Genomic DNA, 17,738 nt, shown 5'->3' on the forward strand with positions numbered 1-17,738 from the left:
GGCATAAACATTTTACTATAGTATTAAAATGATCATGTACTCATGTGCAACTCAGTCACAGTGAGTTCTCAGTTTTTCTTCAAAAATGTCAATGAAAATGTTATTGCTTTTAGCATAATGTAACTGATTTTTGTATTTTTTTTTTATGATTTCACTCTCTACTCCTTTAAATTACATTAGTTTATGACAGAAGCCAAGGCACTGAAATCGTAATGCAAGATGTCCACAGGAAATGTGCTAACATAAATCAATGAATTCAACAGTATTAGCCGTTTAATTATTACAAGCTAGTATTTGGGAATTTTTTTTCTAAAACATATTAGAAGTTCTTTTACTGAAATTCCTAGTGACAGTGTCAGTATGCACCAGGTAAAAAGGCATGTAACATATCTGTTAATGGATTTGTAGTGAAAAATATTTAGCTTCAAACAGAGAAAACCTTACCCCTCAGATATAAACTACACTGTCTACCTAATTCATGACGTAATATAGAAGGGCAAATTGTGGGATATTTATTGCAGCCATTCAACCCCAGTGGAGATGGGAGTCAAAGGGGAAAGAGATAAACTCAAACCAGAGCATCATCTTCATAAATGAAAGAAAATGAACTGAGACTTCCAAACAGCACCTGCTCTCTAGTGCTACAATACACACAAATGCAGGGTCCACTGAAGTAGCATCTTAGGTTTATAATCTTATAGATGGATGTTTACAATTTATCTGCAGAGAACATCCTATAAAAGAAATCCTAAAAAAGACCTCCATATACGTTGCTTAAGATTATTAAATTTATAGAGATTCCAAAATATATTAATGTGATACACTTTACACTGTAGTTTATTTTTCATTATATGAATGAGTCAAGCAAGACTAATAATAAGTATTATTTTAGGTATATATCCAACCCAGTTAAGACAACTATTTCAAGAATGTTATGAAAAATGTCCTTTGTATTCGAATAATTACAATGGATGATTTTGATAATTCATTAAGCAGATTTATGATTCAGACAATATTTAATTTAACTTACAGTTAATGGTAATCTCCAATTCATTCATCATTCATGAATTTAACAAATATTAACTGAACACATACTATGTGCCAAAAATTACAGAATAGAGATGTTAACAGACTGAACTGTTATGCCCTAAAATTCATACGTTGAAGCCCTGTCCCCCTCTATCCAGAATGTGACTGTATTAGGATAAATTAAAATGAGACTGTTAGAATGGGCTCTAATCCAATCTGACTGATGTCCTTATAAGAAGAAGAAATTTGGACACACAGAAAGACCCAGGGAATTGCGGGCACAGAGGAGAGACTACGTGAGGACATAGTGAGAAGGTGGTCATCTGCAAGCCAAGGAAAGAGGCCTCAGAAGAAACCAAATGTGATGATACCTTGATCTTGGACTTCTAGTCTTCAGAACTATGAGAAAGTAAAGGTCTGTTGTTTAAGCCACCCTGTCTGTGCTATTTTCTTATGGCAGCCTGAGCAGTCTGATACGAAAGGCATATTTAAGAGAGGCTGATTCTATGGCATCACAAAATACCTCACATAACTAAAGCTGTTAAATAAAGAGGTACTTGTCACAGTGGGGACATTTTAGAGAATACATTTCAATTGCCAGAGTAAATTAATTAAAATTATACAAATAGAGTAATTTTTAAAAATAATTAATGGTGACTCAACTTCCCAAATATAAATGTTATCACTTAACAAATGCTTTTATGTGGGGAAGATAAAAGTGTCCAGAGCCAAAAAAACTTGGATTTATGTCTTAGGTCAGGCAGTTGCTTAGATTACCAACATGCATATGTCTTCTCAAATTATAAAAATGTGTTAAATACATAACGTCCTTAGAATAACTCTGGCAATTCTTTGAGACATTGGTATTATTATTCACACACACCCCCAATGAAATCAAGTGACTTTTCCAGGAAATTTGTGGCTAAATTATTTAATCTTTCTCAAAGAAAATAACCATACCAATCCCTTAAAGAATTGCTACAAATATTGAACAAGATTATATATTGGAAAGCAGTTTTCATTTGAAATGCGGTATATAAATATTGGTGGTTATTTACCCTTTGCTTGATCATAGTATTTATATCAAATCTTCTAAAACTACCAAGGATCATCTATTTTACTCTACTCACTACTAAATCTTTACAAACACATGTTTAAACTTCAATATACTTTTCTTCAAAGATTTCCAACACAAGAGAGCACACACACCTTTTAGTAACACATTCCACTGCTTAAAGCTATCTTTCTCTCAGAAAGCTCTCAATGAACTAAATCTAAGTCACTTCTGTGACAATGTGGGCATGGTGCTTTTTACTAATCTTAGTAAAATTAGATAAGTAAATCAGAAATGGCTTGTATGTGTCTACCCACAGGCAGATTTTTGCAATGCCATGTGCACAAATAGAAAAAGATGTACATAGTGCTTGAATTTACGGATTTATTTGTTTATTGCTTAGAAATATTGGCCCTAATTTGAATTACAAAGTATGGAGTTAAGCAACTGGAAGATTATCAGTCAGCTCTATGATCACTCAAAGATGCAGTTTCCTATCATTGCCTGAAGGGTTGCAACCAAATTGTTACACAAGTGTTAGGGGTTGGATTGAGTGGGATGACAGGAAACTAGCTGATAGCTTTCTTAAAGAATCACTACATTAGAATTAGAAACTTCTTCCTTAGAGAAAAAAAAAATCAGTCTTTGTCTGAGTTTCCATTTAACTACATGAATCCCTTGAGCACTTAAAAGTAATGCATATTTTTTAAAGCTAGGTAAACAACACATGTACAAATAAAAAATGAATTATAACATCTCATGAAGTGATAAGACGAAATTAATTTTTATTTATGTCCTCATTTTGTCTCAGCAATAAAAGAAACTAAAGGTCAGTTCACTTACTCTAACACATTTTCAGGGGTTTAATCACAACTCCATTATCATTTATGCTCAGATTCGAAATGGAGAGGATTTTTCTCTCCCGTTGAATTTGCACCGCATATTGTTATACATGCCAAGGACATTTCTCATCTGAGTTCCTTTGTTTGGCTGAGTTGGTTTTTCAAAGCAAAAGTAAAAAATGGCTATCGAAAGAACATTTGGAGAGAGGCAATTGAGGAAAATTTGACAAGCCTGGGAGATAAAACTTAAGTACCTTGACCCTTGAATTTATTGAAGCCAGGGATAGAATGTGATAGCTAACCTGTGCCCATCAAGAATGGCATTAAGAGAGAAAGTGTTCCCAGGAGTATGTCACTAAGGAAGAAGCAATTATGTGCCATGGACCACACAATGATGCAGCAAGTGGGATGCATAAGCGAGGGAGGCAGCAAGCAACCCATCTCATTTTACTGCAGGTTAAGACCCTGGAATATGCTTCCCAGTTAAATGAATTTTATGTGAAATGAAGCTTCTGAAAAATAACTTATTTCTTGATTTTTCTTTCTTACTTTATAAACAGCTATACAGTTAGAAAGGATAAGCAACTTCATCTTACCACTGGTAAAACAGAAATAACACCAAAAAACTCATTGAAAGAGATAAAATAAAACCCATTATGAGGCTAGAAATGGGGCAAAGTATTAGTGACTAATGTTTAGCCAAGTCTATGATACTTTTCTCAATTTTGCATGTTTTTACAGACTGTTAACTGGAGCAGCATAGTATAAAATGGCATGCCTTATATCTTCACTGACTACCCTATGGTCCATGGCAGAAAAATAAAACATATTTTGATGTATTAGGAAACACTTATTAGAGGTTTGTCTGGAAAATCATTCTCACTGCTATTTAAATGACCCTTTAATAACTCCTGACTGAACTCAAGGAACTCATGACTGTCACTTTTGGAGATGCAGTTTGCAGATGAGGAAACCGACACTCCGATGGGCTGAGCAACTTGTCTAAGACCACACAGTTCATATAATTGAAGATCTGGGATTTATTCTCAGATCTGTCCGGCTACAAGCCCACACGAGGTCTGACAAGTTCCCGAACTTGTTGCAATGATGTTGCTAACCTTTTTTGATAACAGAGGGATTGTTCATTATTAATTTGTACCAACTGGACAAACAGTTAACCAAGTTCACTATTTGGAAGTACATGAAAAAGTTAGACAATCTGAACGTTTTGCCAAGTAATTCATGGCTTTTGCATCACGACAATGCACCAGCTCACACGGCACTGTCTGTGAGGGAGTTTTTGGCCAGTAAACAAATAATTGTATTGGAACACTCTCCCTACTCACCTGATCTGGCCCCCAATCATTTCTTTCTTTACCCAAAGATAAAGGAAATATTGAAAGGAAGACATTTGGATGACATTCAGGACATCAAGGGTAATACGATGACAGCTCTGATGGCCATTACAGAAAAAGAGTTCTAAAATTGCTTTGAAGGGTGGACTAGGCACTAGTGCCGGTGGATAGCTTCCCAAGGGGAGTACTTCGAAAGTGACCCTAGTGATATTCAGCAATGAGGCACACAGCACTTTTTCTAGGATGAGTTCGTGAACTTAATTGTCAAATATACCACCACTGTGGTTATCAATATGGGGCTTTTCTCCCAAGTATTGTCTTCAAGCTTTTTTTCTTTTCCTTCTTCATTAAATACCTGCTTACCAGTGTTTATGGTAACAATAGAACTATTTATGGTGAATTTGAAGACCTACAGGAAGTGAGAGGCACCTGGGAAATCCTGTCCTCTCTACCTCAAATTCTAGATCCTTATTACTTACAATGGACATTAAATCTATGCATCTGTTCACCTGCTAAACATCAATAGGCTTAAAGAATTTGGGTGGCCTGAATTCTTGTTCCACATCTACTGTTGCCCAATTTGGTAATATCTATCCGGAAATTCTTAAATCTTGCCATGGTTTAGTTTTCCCACCAGTGGAACGGAGACAACAATACCCGCCCTGGTACCCTCCAAACTAGGTTACTGCTATGGTCAGACAGAGATCACTAAATGTGAAAATGCTCTGAAAACTGTGATGAATTATGAAGATGACTGTGATTGTAAGGACTGAGAGACTAGTTGATGGAAAATGAGCTTTTGTTTCCAGATGTGATAAATCTAGAGCACAACAGGATTTTAATACAGAATACAGTGAAACATTTCAGCATGACACTAAAATTACTGTGTTCAAATGTTATCTATGGTCTATTATGACTTATGTTTTGTACAGGAGTTGAAAATCTTTGACTTTTACATTTTTAAACCAGGAGAATGCTCCAATATGTGTCTTATTTGTGATCAAGGGAAAGAAAAACAGATATGCTTTTATGCTTCATTGTAACTGTTGGCTTTGGAATATTCCATCTATAAGAAATCACCAGTTCTACTGTGTATAAATAGTAAAACGCACAAAATAATTTAGGTGTAAGAGGACGGGGAGGGATGGGTAGACTGTAGCTAAATGGAGGTCTCATGCTAAAGGGGGCAGAGCTATTCGATTCCTACTGAAGTTAACATGCAGGAAAACACGCCAAGGATCATCCAATCACTTGCTTTTTCCAAGGAGGCTAGAAAGTCATAGTTTTATATCATACTACCTAAGTTTCAAACACTGATAACTAATAAAAAGATTATTAAATACTCTCTGGGCTGAACAGAACTTTACATGAATATATTTGTCATTTTAGATGTAATAGAAAAATTCCTAGAAAGACACAAACCACTCAAACTGACCCAAAAAATAGAAAATCTGGAAAATGGAGATAAATCAAATAATGAAAATCAAAAAGAGAAAGTCTTAAGTCTATTAAATATATTGAATTTTTCATTTAAAACTTCCCCAGAAAGAAAATTCCAGGCATAAATGGCAAGTTCACAAGGCTGCGTAATCAGGTATATCATAAGGAAAACAATAGGCCAATTTCTTTCGTGGATACAACGGGAAAACTCTAAATCAAATGTTAGCAAATGTCGCAAAGAAATCTAGCAACAAATAAAAAGGATTATATCTATATCATCCATGTTTGGTTTATCTCAGCAATGCAAGACTATTTTAATATTAGAAAATAGTAAATTAGCTTTATGCTGTTAATATGTAAAAGAAATGTGGTTTTACATATTAACAGTATAAAGGAGAAAACGAATATGATCATCTCAAGTGATCCTGACAAAAAGGTTTGATAAAATTCAGCACCCAGTAGTCCTCTTAGAACACTAGGAATAAAAGGCATCTACATCAAACCTGCAGGAAATATCACACTTTATGGTAATTTACTAAAAGCCTCACCTCAGAGACCTAAAATGAGAAGCAGGTAGTAAGAATAATCTCATTGTACTAAAGTACACAGCACAACAAGGCAAGAAAAATTAACCAAATGAATAATTGGAAAGGGAGAAGTAAAACTGTCATGACTCACAAACAACCTGTACATGTACACCTGAGTGATGCTATAGATAAACTATTTAAATTCATAAGTAAATTTAGCATGGTCTCTGGATACAAGGCCGAGAAACAAAAATCAAGTTGTATTTCTCCATATCAGCAACAGACAAATAGAAAATGAAATTTTAAAAAGATAGCATTTACAACAACAGCAAAAATTTCAAAAACCTAGGAATAAATCTCATAAAAAGTCTAAGACCCACTATCTTGAAAAACACAAGACATTACTGAGAGAAAACAAAGACTTAAATAAGTGGAAAGCTATTCCATATTCATGAATTGAACACTGTATGTAATAAAGATACCAATTCACCACAAATTCGCCTACATATTCAATGAAATCCAATTAAGACCACAACATTTGGGGAGGGGGACAAGCTGAATCTAAAATTTATATGGAAACGTAAATGAACAAGGGTAGCCAAAATAATCTTCAAAAAGGAGAAAACAAATATGAAGGGCTTACGCTGACCAAAATGGATTTAGTGTTCCTTTGAGCTTGACTATAAACTCTAGACTACCCTGTTTCCCCAAAAATAAGACCTACCCAGACAATCAGCTCTAATGCGTCTTTTGGAGCCAAAATTAATGTAAGACCTGGTATTATATTATACTATTATATTATATGATATTATATTACCCAGTCTTATGTTACTTATAGTAAAATAAGGGTCTTATATTAATTTATATTAATTTTTGCTCCAAAAGACGCATTAGAGTTGATGGTCCAGCTAGGTCTCATTTTCAGGGAAACACGGTATAAGCCCCACTGCCCTTTTCTTAGAGTACATAATAAGAAAACTTGTATTTATAAAATTTTTCTCTGCCCCTTTGAGATGTAAATATTCCACAACCCAAGAATGTCTTTCTCAAGAACCTGGGAGCCATCCCCTTGAAATGTAATTATCAAGTAAAAAAAGTGCCTCTGTGTCCCAAACTCCATGGAAGGGTAGGAGGCTAACTCTGATAAGGAACAATTAGCAAACACAGATGGCATAATCACATTAACTATCCAATCCCATAACCATAACGTCTTCCATTGCTTTTATGCTACCTCATCCCAGCCCTTACAAACTTTCCCACCCTGAGTTCAGTGGAACTGAGTTATCTCTTCCCGATAGCAATGGTCTTGATCCCTAATTGCAATAGTCTTGAATAAACTCTGCCTTGCCTGTTTTACCATCTGGTTCAATTTTTCTTTTACCATACTACCAGATATCAAAATGTATCATAATTAAAACAATGTAGCATTGGAATAAGTATAGGCAGATGCACACACAAAACCTACTAGAGTCCATAAAGTGACCCATGCAAATATAGGCATTTTATTAAAGGTGACACTGCAGAATGGTCTTTGCTATAAATCATGCTATTTCAATTGGATCTAAATGGGAAAAAAAGTCCCGATATGACAATCCAGGAGAATATCTTCTGAGTCTTAGAGTAGGAAATTTTATTTTTAAAACTTGTAACAAAAATACACTACCACCATAACAGAAAATACCGAAGTGAAGTACACCGATTTTAAAACTTTTGTTTATTAAAAAAGATATCATTAATGAGTAAAAATGCAAGACATCTAGTTTAAAAAAAGAAATAGTAATATAGATAATCAACAAAGGATTAAAATTCAGAATATAATATATATATGTATATTTAAAATAACTGCAACAAATCACTAAGATAAATACTGACAATCTAATCAAAAACTAGATGTTCCAAAAAATAGGTTTTTCAAATAGGCAGTAAGTAAACAATTGTAATAGCGCTTAACCTCCTTAGTCATCAATACGTGCAACTGAAAACAAGAGATGCCATTACAAGGCCGCCATAAAGGCTCCAATTAAAAATCTGAAATATCAAGTATTAAAGAGGATATGAAGCAATTTGTACCTTTATTCACTACTGATGAGAATATAAATTTACACATCAACTTTGGAAAACTTTATAGTAATACTCATAAAGTTAAATATACATATACCCAACAACCTAACAATTCCAATCCCAGGTGTGTACCCAATACAAAGGCATACACATATTCACCAAAGGATATGTACAATTATTTTCACAGCAGCATTGTTCATAATGGTCCCAAACTGCAAACACCCCAAATTTCCTGACCAGTAGAATGTATAATTCAATTGCGCTATCTTCACAAAAAAGGAATACTATGCAGCCATGAAAATTAATGAACTAATTATACACGCAACATGGATGAATCTCACAAACATAATACTGACTGAAAAAAGTCAGTTGTGAAACTATATATAATATGCCATTCCATGTACATTAAATTAAAAATAAAACTAATCTGAGGTATTATAAATCAGGATACAGATTATCTTTGAGGAGGTGGGAAAATTTTGTGACTATGATAGGGTTTGCTGGGGACTTCGTGATTACTGGTAACATACTATCTGTGCATCTGGGTGTGGAATTACGGATGTGTTACCTTTGTGAAGCGTTCAAGCTATTATTATGATTTGTGTGCTTTTCTGGGTATTCAAATAAAAAAAAATTTAAAAAATTTTGTCCCATAGTGTAAAGTTTATATTTTTGTCAGAGATCAGAACAGGTCAGAGTTCACTCTAGATCACAGGTATTAGAATTAACATTTCTAATCGTAAAGATTGCATAAAGGATGCATAAAATTTCTAATTATAAACATACTTGCATGTATTTCCCTTGCAATAATTTTCTCAAGGTCATATAGTAATTTTCTCCTAAGAAATTGAGAGATTAAGAGAAAGCACTGACCGAGGCGTCACACAGATCTGGGTACCAGTCCCAGCTCTGCCACTTGCATGCTACATGAACTTGGATTTAACTTCATTATGCATTGGCTTTTTCATTTGTGAAATAGGGATAACATTACATACAAATTATGTATCATTTTTGGAAATATAAGGAGCACACAGAGTGCTAATAATTGTAATCATTGCTTCATGAGCAACAATTGTTGACACTTGGCTTAGTGAAATTATTTCTATCACATTTGAAGTTACGATTATTTTTAAACATGCTACTGATCCACCAATCATAAAACTAGAAGCTAGAGAGAAGCATCAAAAATGTTTTCATCCATATTCTTCTTCATAAATAATCTGTATTTCTTAATTGTATAAGCTTTAACATAACATAGACTTTTCCCCAAAATTATCCCCAAAGTATGTACTATCAACACTTTTAATTAAATACTCCATTTTCAAACCATGATAGAAAAGCAGACATTATAATTATAGTCTTTCTGGACAACTACTTTTTAGCAGACTCTTTTCCTTCCAAACAATAGGGGCATAATTATGGTACAGAGATGGCACAAAAAAGGGAGTGGTCATCCCTATGGAAAAAAAACCAGCATCATGGAGAAAAATGTGAACTGAGTTTTCAAAGCAGGCATGATGAACATGAATATTCTGAGTAACAGGAATAGCACGTAGAAAGACATACAGAGTATCAGAAATGGCTTACAGAAATAGAATATAGGTTGAGAGATATGAGGGGGCCAATAGGAGATAAGCATTGAGAGACAGATAGGGGTCAGGTAATAAAAATCATTGTAGGCCTAAGTGATCAGACTCTGCAGACAGAAAATGACTAAGGATTTTAAGCAGAGGAGAAGCTGTACTAAGTAGGTTTTTGAGATATTATGGAGATTGAAGACAGGTAAGAATGCAGGAAAGGACTTCCAGGGGTTGATGGTACAGGCTTCACCTTGGGAAATTGTGACAGGAGCAAAGAAAAAATAACGAACATGCAAAAAATGTAAGAAATGCTGGATATAGACAGATACAAACATATGCACATATATATGTATACATATATACTGTGTTTCCCCAAAAATAAGACCTAGCCGGACAATCAGCTCTAATGCGTCTTTTAAAGTAAAAATTAATATAAGACCCGGTCTTATTTTACTATAAGACCGGGTCTTATATTTTTTTACTATAATTTTACTATAAGACCGGGTTTTATAATATAATATAATATAATATAATATAATATAATATAATATAATATAATATAATAAAATACTGGGTCTTATACTAATTTTTGCTCCAAAAGACACATTAGAGCTGATTGTCCGTCTAGGTCTTATTTTCGGGGAAACACGGTACAACCATACATAGAGAAAAACATAAATGTAAATGTATAGGTATATGTGTATATATATATGCACATTTGTATACAGTTATATACATATATATTTACATTGACGTGTATGGGTGGGAAGTCAGACCTTTCTTATTAAAAGCTTACTAAATTGATTTACAGATACTGCGTTTTATAAGCAGCAAAATTTCCAATAAACATACTTTTTGTGATTTAAAAAGTGAAATATGAGTATACGACATTTGTATGTGACATTCTAACTTCACAGGATATTGCATTTTCCAAAGTCACGTGGGAGAGGAAATCGTCCATTAACCACTTCTGTCTGGGTGAAATTTACACAGTGCCCCGCTAAATCCTCAAATGGCTTCTCTCCCCCAAATTTTCTGACATTGCAGGTTGAATATAGCAGTCCAATTATTTTCAGTCCAATTCTCTGGCACATCAATCAGTAATCAGGAAAAATATATTAAAACACAGACGTTCTCCACCAACCCATGTACAGATAGGAATGCTCACCTTATCCACACACATATCATGGGAGGCTTTGCAAAATACTTTAGGGAAATCAAATATAATACTTTATATTCATTCCATTCCACTGGATCGACCAATTTCATAAATCCACCAAAGAATTTATCTTAATACCACATAATATTTGTGCAAATAGTTTAATGTCATCTGATGTACAGTTGGTTTTCATGTCTGGATTTTAGTGAATGTATCTTAGCTCTTAGAGGCCTTTCTCATCTTTAGAATTATTCCTCCAAAACATTCCAAGTTTACTGACTTCATCAGATGAGCAAGAAACTGAGTAGGTGTGTACAGCCTTATGTTTAATAATCTGTTCTAAAATTCATTTTCCAGGCTATTCTTTTCCAAAAAGGCATGCTTGTCAGCATCCGCTCTTCGGATATAACTTTAATTCTCCAAAATGGTAGACAGTAACTTTAACAACATGTAACAAAATAATCCCAATGCCTTTTATATGCCAGAAACTCTCCTGGGGCTGCAACCTTAGACACCTTTAATACATCTAGCTGGACTCTCAAGTATTAACTTGTACAGAAGAACGCAGTATCTAAAAAAGGGATTTCAATAGTTCTGCCTTTGCTCCAGAAGGTGTTTTTATTACAGCATCTCCCACCAGCTATGGGCCTATCCATGTTTGGGGGCCTTTCTTTTTCTACTGGAAAACAGCTATCTCCCTAGAACAGTAGGCTTCCGTTATACTACATTTAGAGTCTTTTTTCAGTTTTTCAAATGTAAATGGCCCCATGGGACCTATGCACCTCCAAACACCTCCCTTACTTTTAGTTCTTGCTCAAATGCTACTTTCTCTCCCTTTTTTTTTGAATTAAAATTGGGGTAACAATGGTCAGTAAAATTACATAGGTTACAAGGTTATACAGGTTACATCTACTACTATCTATGGCATTTTGTATTCCCCACTCAGAGTCAGTTCTTTCATCACCATATATTTGACCCCCTTTACCCTCTTCTACCATCCACTCCGCCCCCCTTACCTTCTGAAAAACTGAACTATTGTCTGTGTCTATGAGTTTTTGTTTCTTAAATGCTACTTTCTCAATAAAATTTCCCGACTACTTCATGTCAAACTGCTCCCTTCCTTGGTCTATTTTTCCTTGTGGTTCTTAACACCTTTTTTATAGCATAAAACTTGTTTATTTATTATGATGTATACTTAGTATATATGCTTCATTGAGGAATGATTTATGTTCTGTCCACACAACCTCAAAGCTTAGACTTTTGGCTAGCACCTAGTGAGTATGCAACATATATTTGCCAAATGAGTAAATAAATACTGTTCTTCTGTCTGGAATACTTCCCTACTCTTCAGTGTTGCCTAATTCACCTCTACTTTTCTGACCTTCTAGAGCAAGATAGGTCATCTAGCAATTTACATTTTTGTCACATTAAACTCATCATGACCATCATTTTACATTTAGTTGCATTTGATTAGTGCAGGTCCAGGAGGACAGGTACCATGACTGTTGCGCCCTTCCCTCCCTTCACCACTGTAGTCCCATCTGTCATCCTGGCAGACAGCTGCTGCTCAAAGTGTGGTTTTTGACTGAAAGAATTATTGTGGAATTTAGTGTCACACACTAATTCGAATTCTTAAGGTAAGTCTCTGTCTACCTGCCTAGGCTCCTTTAGCATCACTCTTCTGACAATGTGGTAGCTAAATGGGCCCTTTTTCAGTTTGTTGTGGGTAACATGCACAATTGATACTCTGTTTCTCCTTCCTGGAAACTGTACCCACCTCCACCAATCCCCTTTACACACACTTTATACAGTTCCCTCCAATGTAACCTTTAAATCCCAGCTTAATCATCACTTTCCTAGGGAATCATTTCATGCCTTCAAACTTCAATTTAAGTCAGATTAATTTGTTATTAGAAAACCTTTTTCCTTTCCTTCATAGAAGGAAGTTATGACCATCCTAAAATATTGGCTCATTTTGGTAGATTTAATTAATATCTATTTCTTCTGCTAGTTTACGAGTACCAAGAGAGCAATCTCCAAGCCTACCATGTCTACCATGGTGAACATGGATGACAAGGAATCAGCGTTTGATTTCAAAGAGGTAACCTGAGAAATGGCTACCACTGTTTCAAGTTTCAAAGACGGCAATTGGCTCATAAATTACTCACTCCTAACCTGGGAAGAAGGTGACAAATTCTGTTTTGTTCACTCTTTGACCACTGTTGCCCACCACAATCCTTGGGACATTAGTAAGAACACTACAAGTACTCACTGAAACAATAAAAAATGAAATGCAGAATGCTTAGCAAGAGACATGGCAAGCTCTTCCAGGACTGAAGACTACATAAATAGCCATGTCAGTTACTTAGCCAAGTGCTTTCTCAATGAAATTACTTAATTGGCATCATTGCTTACAAATCAGACTAACATTCTGATATCCTAGAAGCCTCTAAAGGTAAGGACAAATTTCTAACCGGGATGACATTGCTGAGGGACAAGCTGAACCTCTGAGAGAGCGAATCAAATTAATTTACTGCACTTTTAATTTACTGCACTTTTCAGAATATTATCCTTCATAAGCCATGCCCTCTTTCAGAATCCCTCAGCATATGTTCTGACCTAACTTTGTTTTTCTTCAAACTTTTGAAAAAGACTTCAAAAAGTGTTTGAAAGTTAGAGGAAATCTAACTTACAACGGAGTTCACAGAACTAAGTCAACACATGTAAAGATATTCTATGAGGAGTTATTTTTAGAATTCGAACTCAAGATAAGTCCACATCTCTCTCTTATTGTAGTAAAATCAAGGACTTCCTTTCCTAGTTTTCCCAATCTGCCATCTCTTAACTAAAGACCCCTGGGTATTCATTTTGAGGCTCTGGATGATACTTCAGCAAACTCCAGTGAAATGGATTAAGGCACTGTGGTGATGTGGGAGACACTGGTGGAGAAAGAAGGTGTGGGGTGAACATTCGATACTACCAGACCTTGGGTAATAGCTATGGATGACAAGACCTCACTCCAATAAAAGCCCTCAAGGATTCTTCTCAGGTCCCAGCCAGTTTTTGTTTTTGTTTTTTTCTTTTTTTTCTTGTATGAGTCCATATACCTCTTTCTCTTTCCTAAAACTCTTCCTATTACTTCTGACAGAATTCCTCTGGGCCCAGTATGAAACATATGATGGTCCACGGTCTCTGACGCACACATGGGATTCTTATCAGGTACAGAGGATGTTTATGATGCTGTTTAAATGGCTCCTCTAATGTATTTGTCTATCTATCTTTTTATCCTTCATTATTTTTTTCTCTCCTCCTCCTCTACCAACTTCTCTTCCTCGTCCCTTTCCTTTTAGAAATTAAACTAGGTAAGACAAGATTATATCATTTGCAAAGAACCGAAGAAAGAATCATCCAAATTTCAAAGTCAGTAAATGAGAGCCCAACATTCCAGGGCAATTCACTCCAATGGACAAATAAGGCAAAGAATCCAAGCATGGATTCCTCTGGGACTGAGGAAACTGATGGAATGAAAAGAAAGGTTAAAGCAGGAACTTTCTCACCACTGAATTCCTCCTAACCGATTATCTAAAGTCAGATTATCTAAAGTCAGGTGACAGTAAGGAGCAATATGGAGGGAAGTGAGGGTATCAAATGGGGAAAGGAGGTTAAAAGGAAAAGGGTAGGACGGGAGGCAGTGGTCAACACGAATTAAGCAGGAGGTACTCATGCAAAAAGGGAGATTGAGTTTGTGTGAATTAGGGATAGCCAATACATGCACAGATATTTTAGTAGATGTCTCTGGGTCAAAGAAATTAAGGCAGATAAGGTAGAAAACGAAAGAAAGTAGGATAATTGATATAGAAAAGCTTAGGGCCACCACTCTTAATTTATCCTACCTGAGATCTAACCCAGTCACCATCTATGAGTTCTGTGGACTACTTTCCTGGGTGGCCTAGTCCCATAGCCATCACCTTGGAATAATTATATTCCAGAGCTAGTAGTACTAGGTCTGGTGATGCCAAAATGGATGTTGTTATTTTAACTGGTAATACTCTATGACTTAGAAAAATTTCCGCCATTATTTTTTTAACCAGTCTGCCCTCCCAACCCCTGCCCTCCCCCAGCCTTCTCTTGTCTTTTCTGAAAATTTCTGAGAAATGTCGAGCATTAGATTTTTACCATTCTATAATTAGTTACTCTACTGAATCACAACTATAGAATTCCTTAAAATGGGTACAGTAGTGTTCTGTAATAAGCTGGTCATGAGCGTGTGTGTGCGCGCATGCGCACAATATATTTGATCATATACGCAATGATATAATATCAGGTGTCACAAGCCTTTTTAGATCTGTAATCCCTACAATTTCATTGAAACATAAGCAATTAACATGTGTCACTATTACGTATTAAATGCTCAGTTGCAGCAGTTTAAGAGTTTTTTCTTTGTTATTTAATGAAGGAAAGTGAGATAACATTGTTGTAGAGCCACAGTCTAAAGTAGTAACCTTAGAAAATGACATTTCACCGGGATTAAAAGACAACAACAACAACAAAAAAAAACACAACACAAAAAGAGAACAAAACAGAGATAAAGCTTAAAGAAACCTTGTCATAGGTTAGGTAAGAGAAACTATGTTTAGAACAACCTTGAGCTGATAAAACTATTTTAAACCCACGTTGATTAGATCCTTAGACATGTCAGACTATTGGCCCCTGACTATCACAAAGGAAAGGCAGGCATTTGGTGAGTACAGTGAATGCCTCCAATGTAATCTATAGTTGTGTATATATCTATGTAACAAATATTCTACAATTTGTATTTAAATTGTCTCCAGGAAGAGCACTTATGTGATCATTAGATTTGGAATCTCAACTTTGTGTATATATGAGAACATGTCACATTTAGAATAATAAATTGCATTTTCCCTATTGTTGATGTTCATAAATATATAGCTGGTACAAAAGTAATTGAGGTTTTTGCAATTATTTTTAACCCTTTAAACCGCAATTATTTTTGCACCAATCATATATATATATATGCTTTGTTGAAATTGCTTTCATTTTCTACAGTAAAACTTTATTATTCCCAATTAGGAACCAAAGATAACAATATGATAATATCCACATTACCCTTTCTTTACAAGTACTGGTCATGTTTCCAAGGACACAATTACCATGACTCAGGTTGAATGAGGTCTTGAATGGCTAAGTATCTGCTCCAACACAACTTAAATGACTTAAACATGCTTCTGTGCCCTCATCAAGACGACAAGTGAAGGTTTCCAATAAAAAATATACTGAAGGTGTTCAATTTATCATTATTTGACTGAATATGACCCTTTTTTGTGTTTTTTTTTTTACCTTTGTCTTTTCTTAGACTATAGGTTTGAAGTGGGCATAAATAATATTCCCCTGATCAATTCTCTAATACATGTTATTCGACTATAACATATATATGTATATATGTGTGTGTGTGTGTGTATGTATATATATATATGTATATATATATATATATATGCATTTATATATATATGCATTTATATATTTCCCCAAAGGCCAGGAAGCTAGTATGAACAGTGTATATATACTTAATGAAAGGTAATTAGGCACAAATGGGACATAATCTGAATTAGTCTAAATAAACATATTGCATTCTAGATATTTATAATATACAAATTACATGATAAATTTTCTAAGTATTTTCTGAATAGCAATTCATTCCTTTAAATGACAGATTTAGTGTGCTGGAGAAAATAATCTGACCTTAAGTTGTTCTTCCAAAGCCGCGGTTGCATGCTCTCCACTGGATTCATCTACTACCACCACCATGTGAGTGAGAGAATTAACCCTGACTTGTTCCTGTTCTAGGTCTTCTTGAAGCACCTGAAAGAGAAATTTTTTAAAGGAAATTAAAATTTCTTCCCAAATGTATGTGATTTATTATTTCTGCCATGCTTTGAGTAATGTGATTTTTCTACTAAACAAGAACCATTCCAAGCAAATTTTCTGCTATGATGCTCAGCAAAATGTGCACATTTCTACCATTAATGGAACTCTTTTTTTTTTTTTTTTTTTTTTGCATAAGGAGACTTTACTGAAAACAGAAAACGGGGGGAACCAAGGATTACAAACAGGAATGTGGACTCGTAGCAAAACAAAACAGGAGAAAACGAAAACAAAAAACAGAAAAAGGGCGGTATGAGGTGCCAGAAAGACGGAAAGGGAGGGACTCCAGAGAGAGCATCTGTTGAGAAAGGTACAGTAGGATGTTCTGTCCCTTATCCCACTTCCTCTCACTTTTCAAGGACTTTTCTCCTAAAATTACCTGCTGCCTCTGGCATCTTCAATGCCACCATCTCTACTGAAGTTCTCCATTATTAACCAAAAGAAAACACTCTCTTGACCCAACAAATTCCTCCTGCTACTGCCCTAATACGTGTTCCTCTTCACTAAAAAATATATTTTTTTCTTTTTAAAATTAGATTTATTGGGGTGACATTTGTTAATTACATAGGTTTCAAATGTGCAATTCTATATTACATTATCTGTTCCCCACCCAGAGTAAGTCCTCCTTCCATCACCGTATATTTGACCCCCTTTAGCCTCTTCTTCTACCTCCCCCCTCTACCCCTTCCCTCTGGTAACCACTAAACTGTTGTCCATGTCTATGAGTTTTTTTGTCTTGCTCGTTTGT

General features: G+C 35.1%; 1 protein-coding gene across 8 annotated transcripts in view; it reads right to left on the reverse strand.

Moving 5' to 3' along the window:
* Window positions 1-17,738, reverse strand: part of DMD (dystrophin) — a 2,122,179-nt gene that overhangs the window by 1,406,222 nt on the left and 698,219 nt on the right. For all 8 annotated transcript variants that reach the window (XM_074323910.2, XM_074323908.2, XM_074323912.2 and 5 more), the window contains exon 13: window positions 16,808-16,927. In XM_074323910.2, the coding sequence (XP_074180011.2) occupies window positions 16,808-16,927 (120 nt within the window). The remainder of the gene's footprint in view (window positions 1-16,807; window positions 16,928-17,738) is intronic.

The sequence above is a fragment of the Rhinolophus sinicus genome, chromosome 18, assembly GCF_057876585.1.
Source record: "Rhinolophus sinicus isolate RSI-liver-muscle chromosome 18, RSI-T2T, whole genome shotgun sequence".
Taxonomy (NCBI): domain Eukaryota; kingdom Metazoa; phylum Chordata; class Mammalia; order Chiroptera; family Rhinolophidae; genus Rhinolophus; species Rhinolophus sinicus.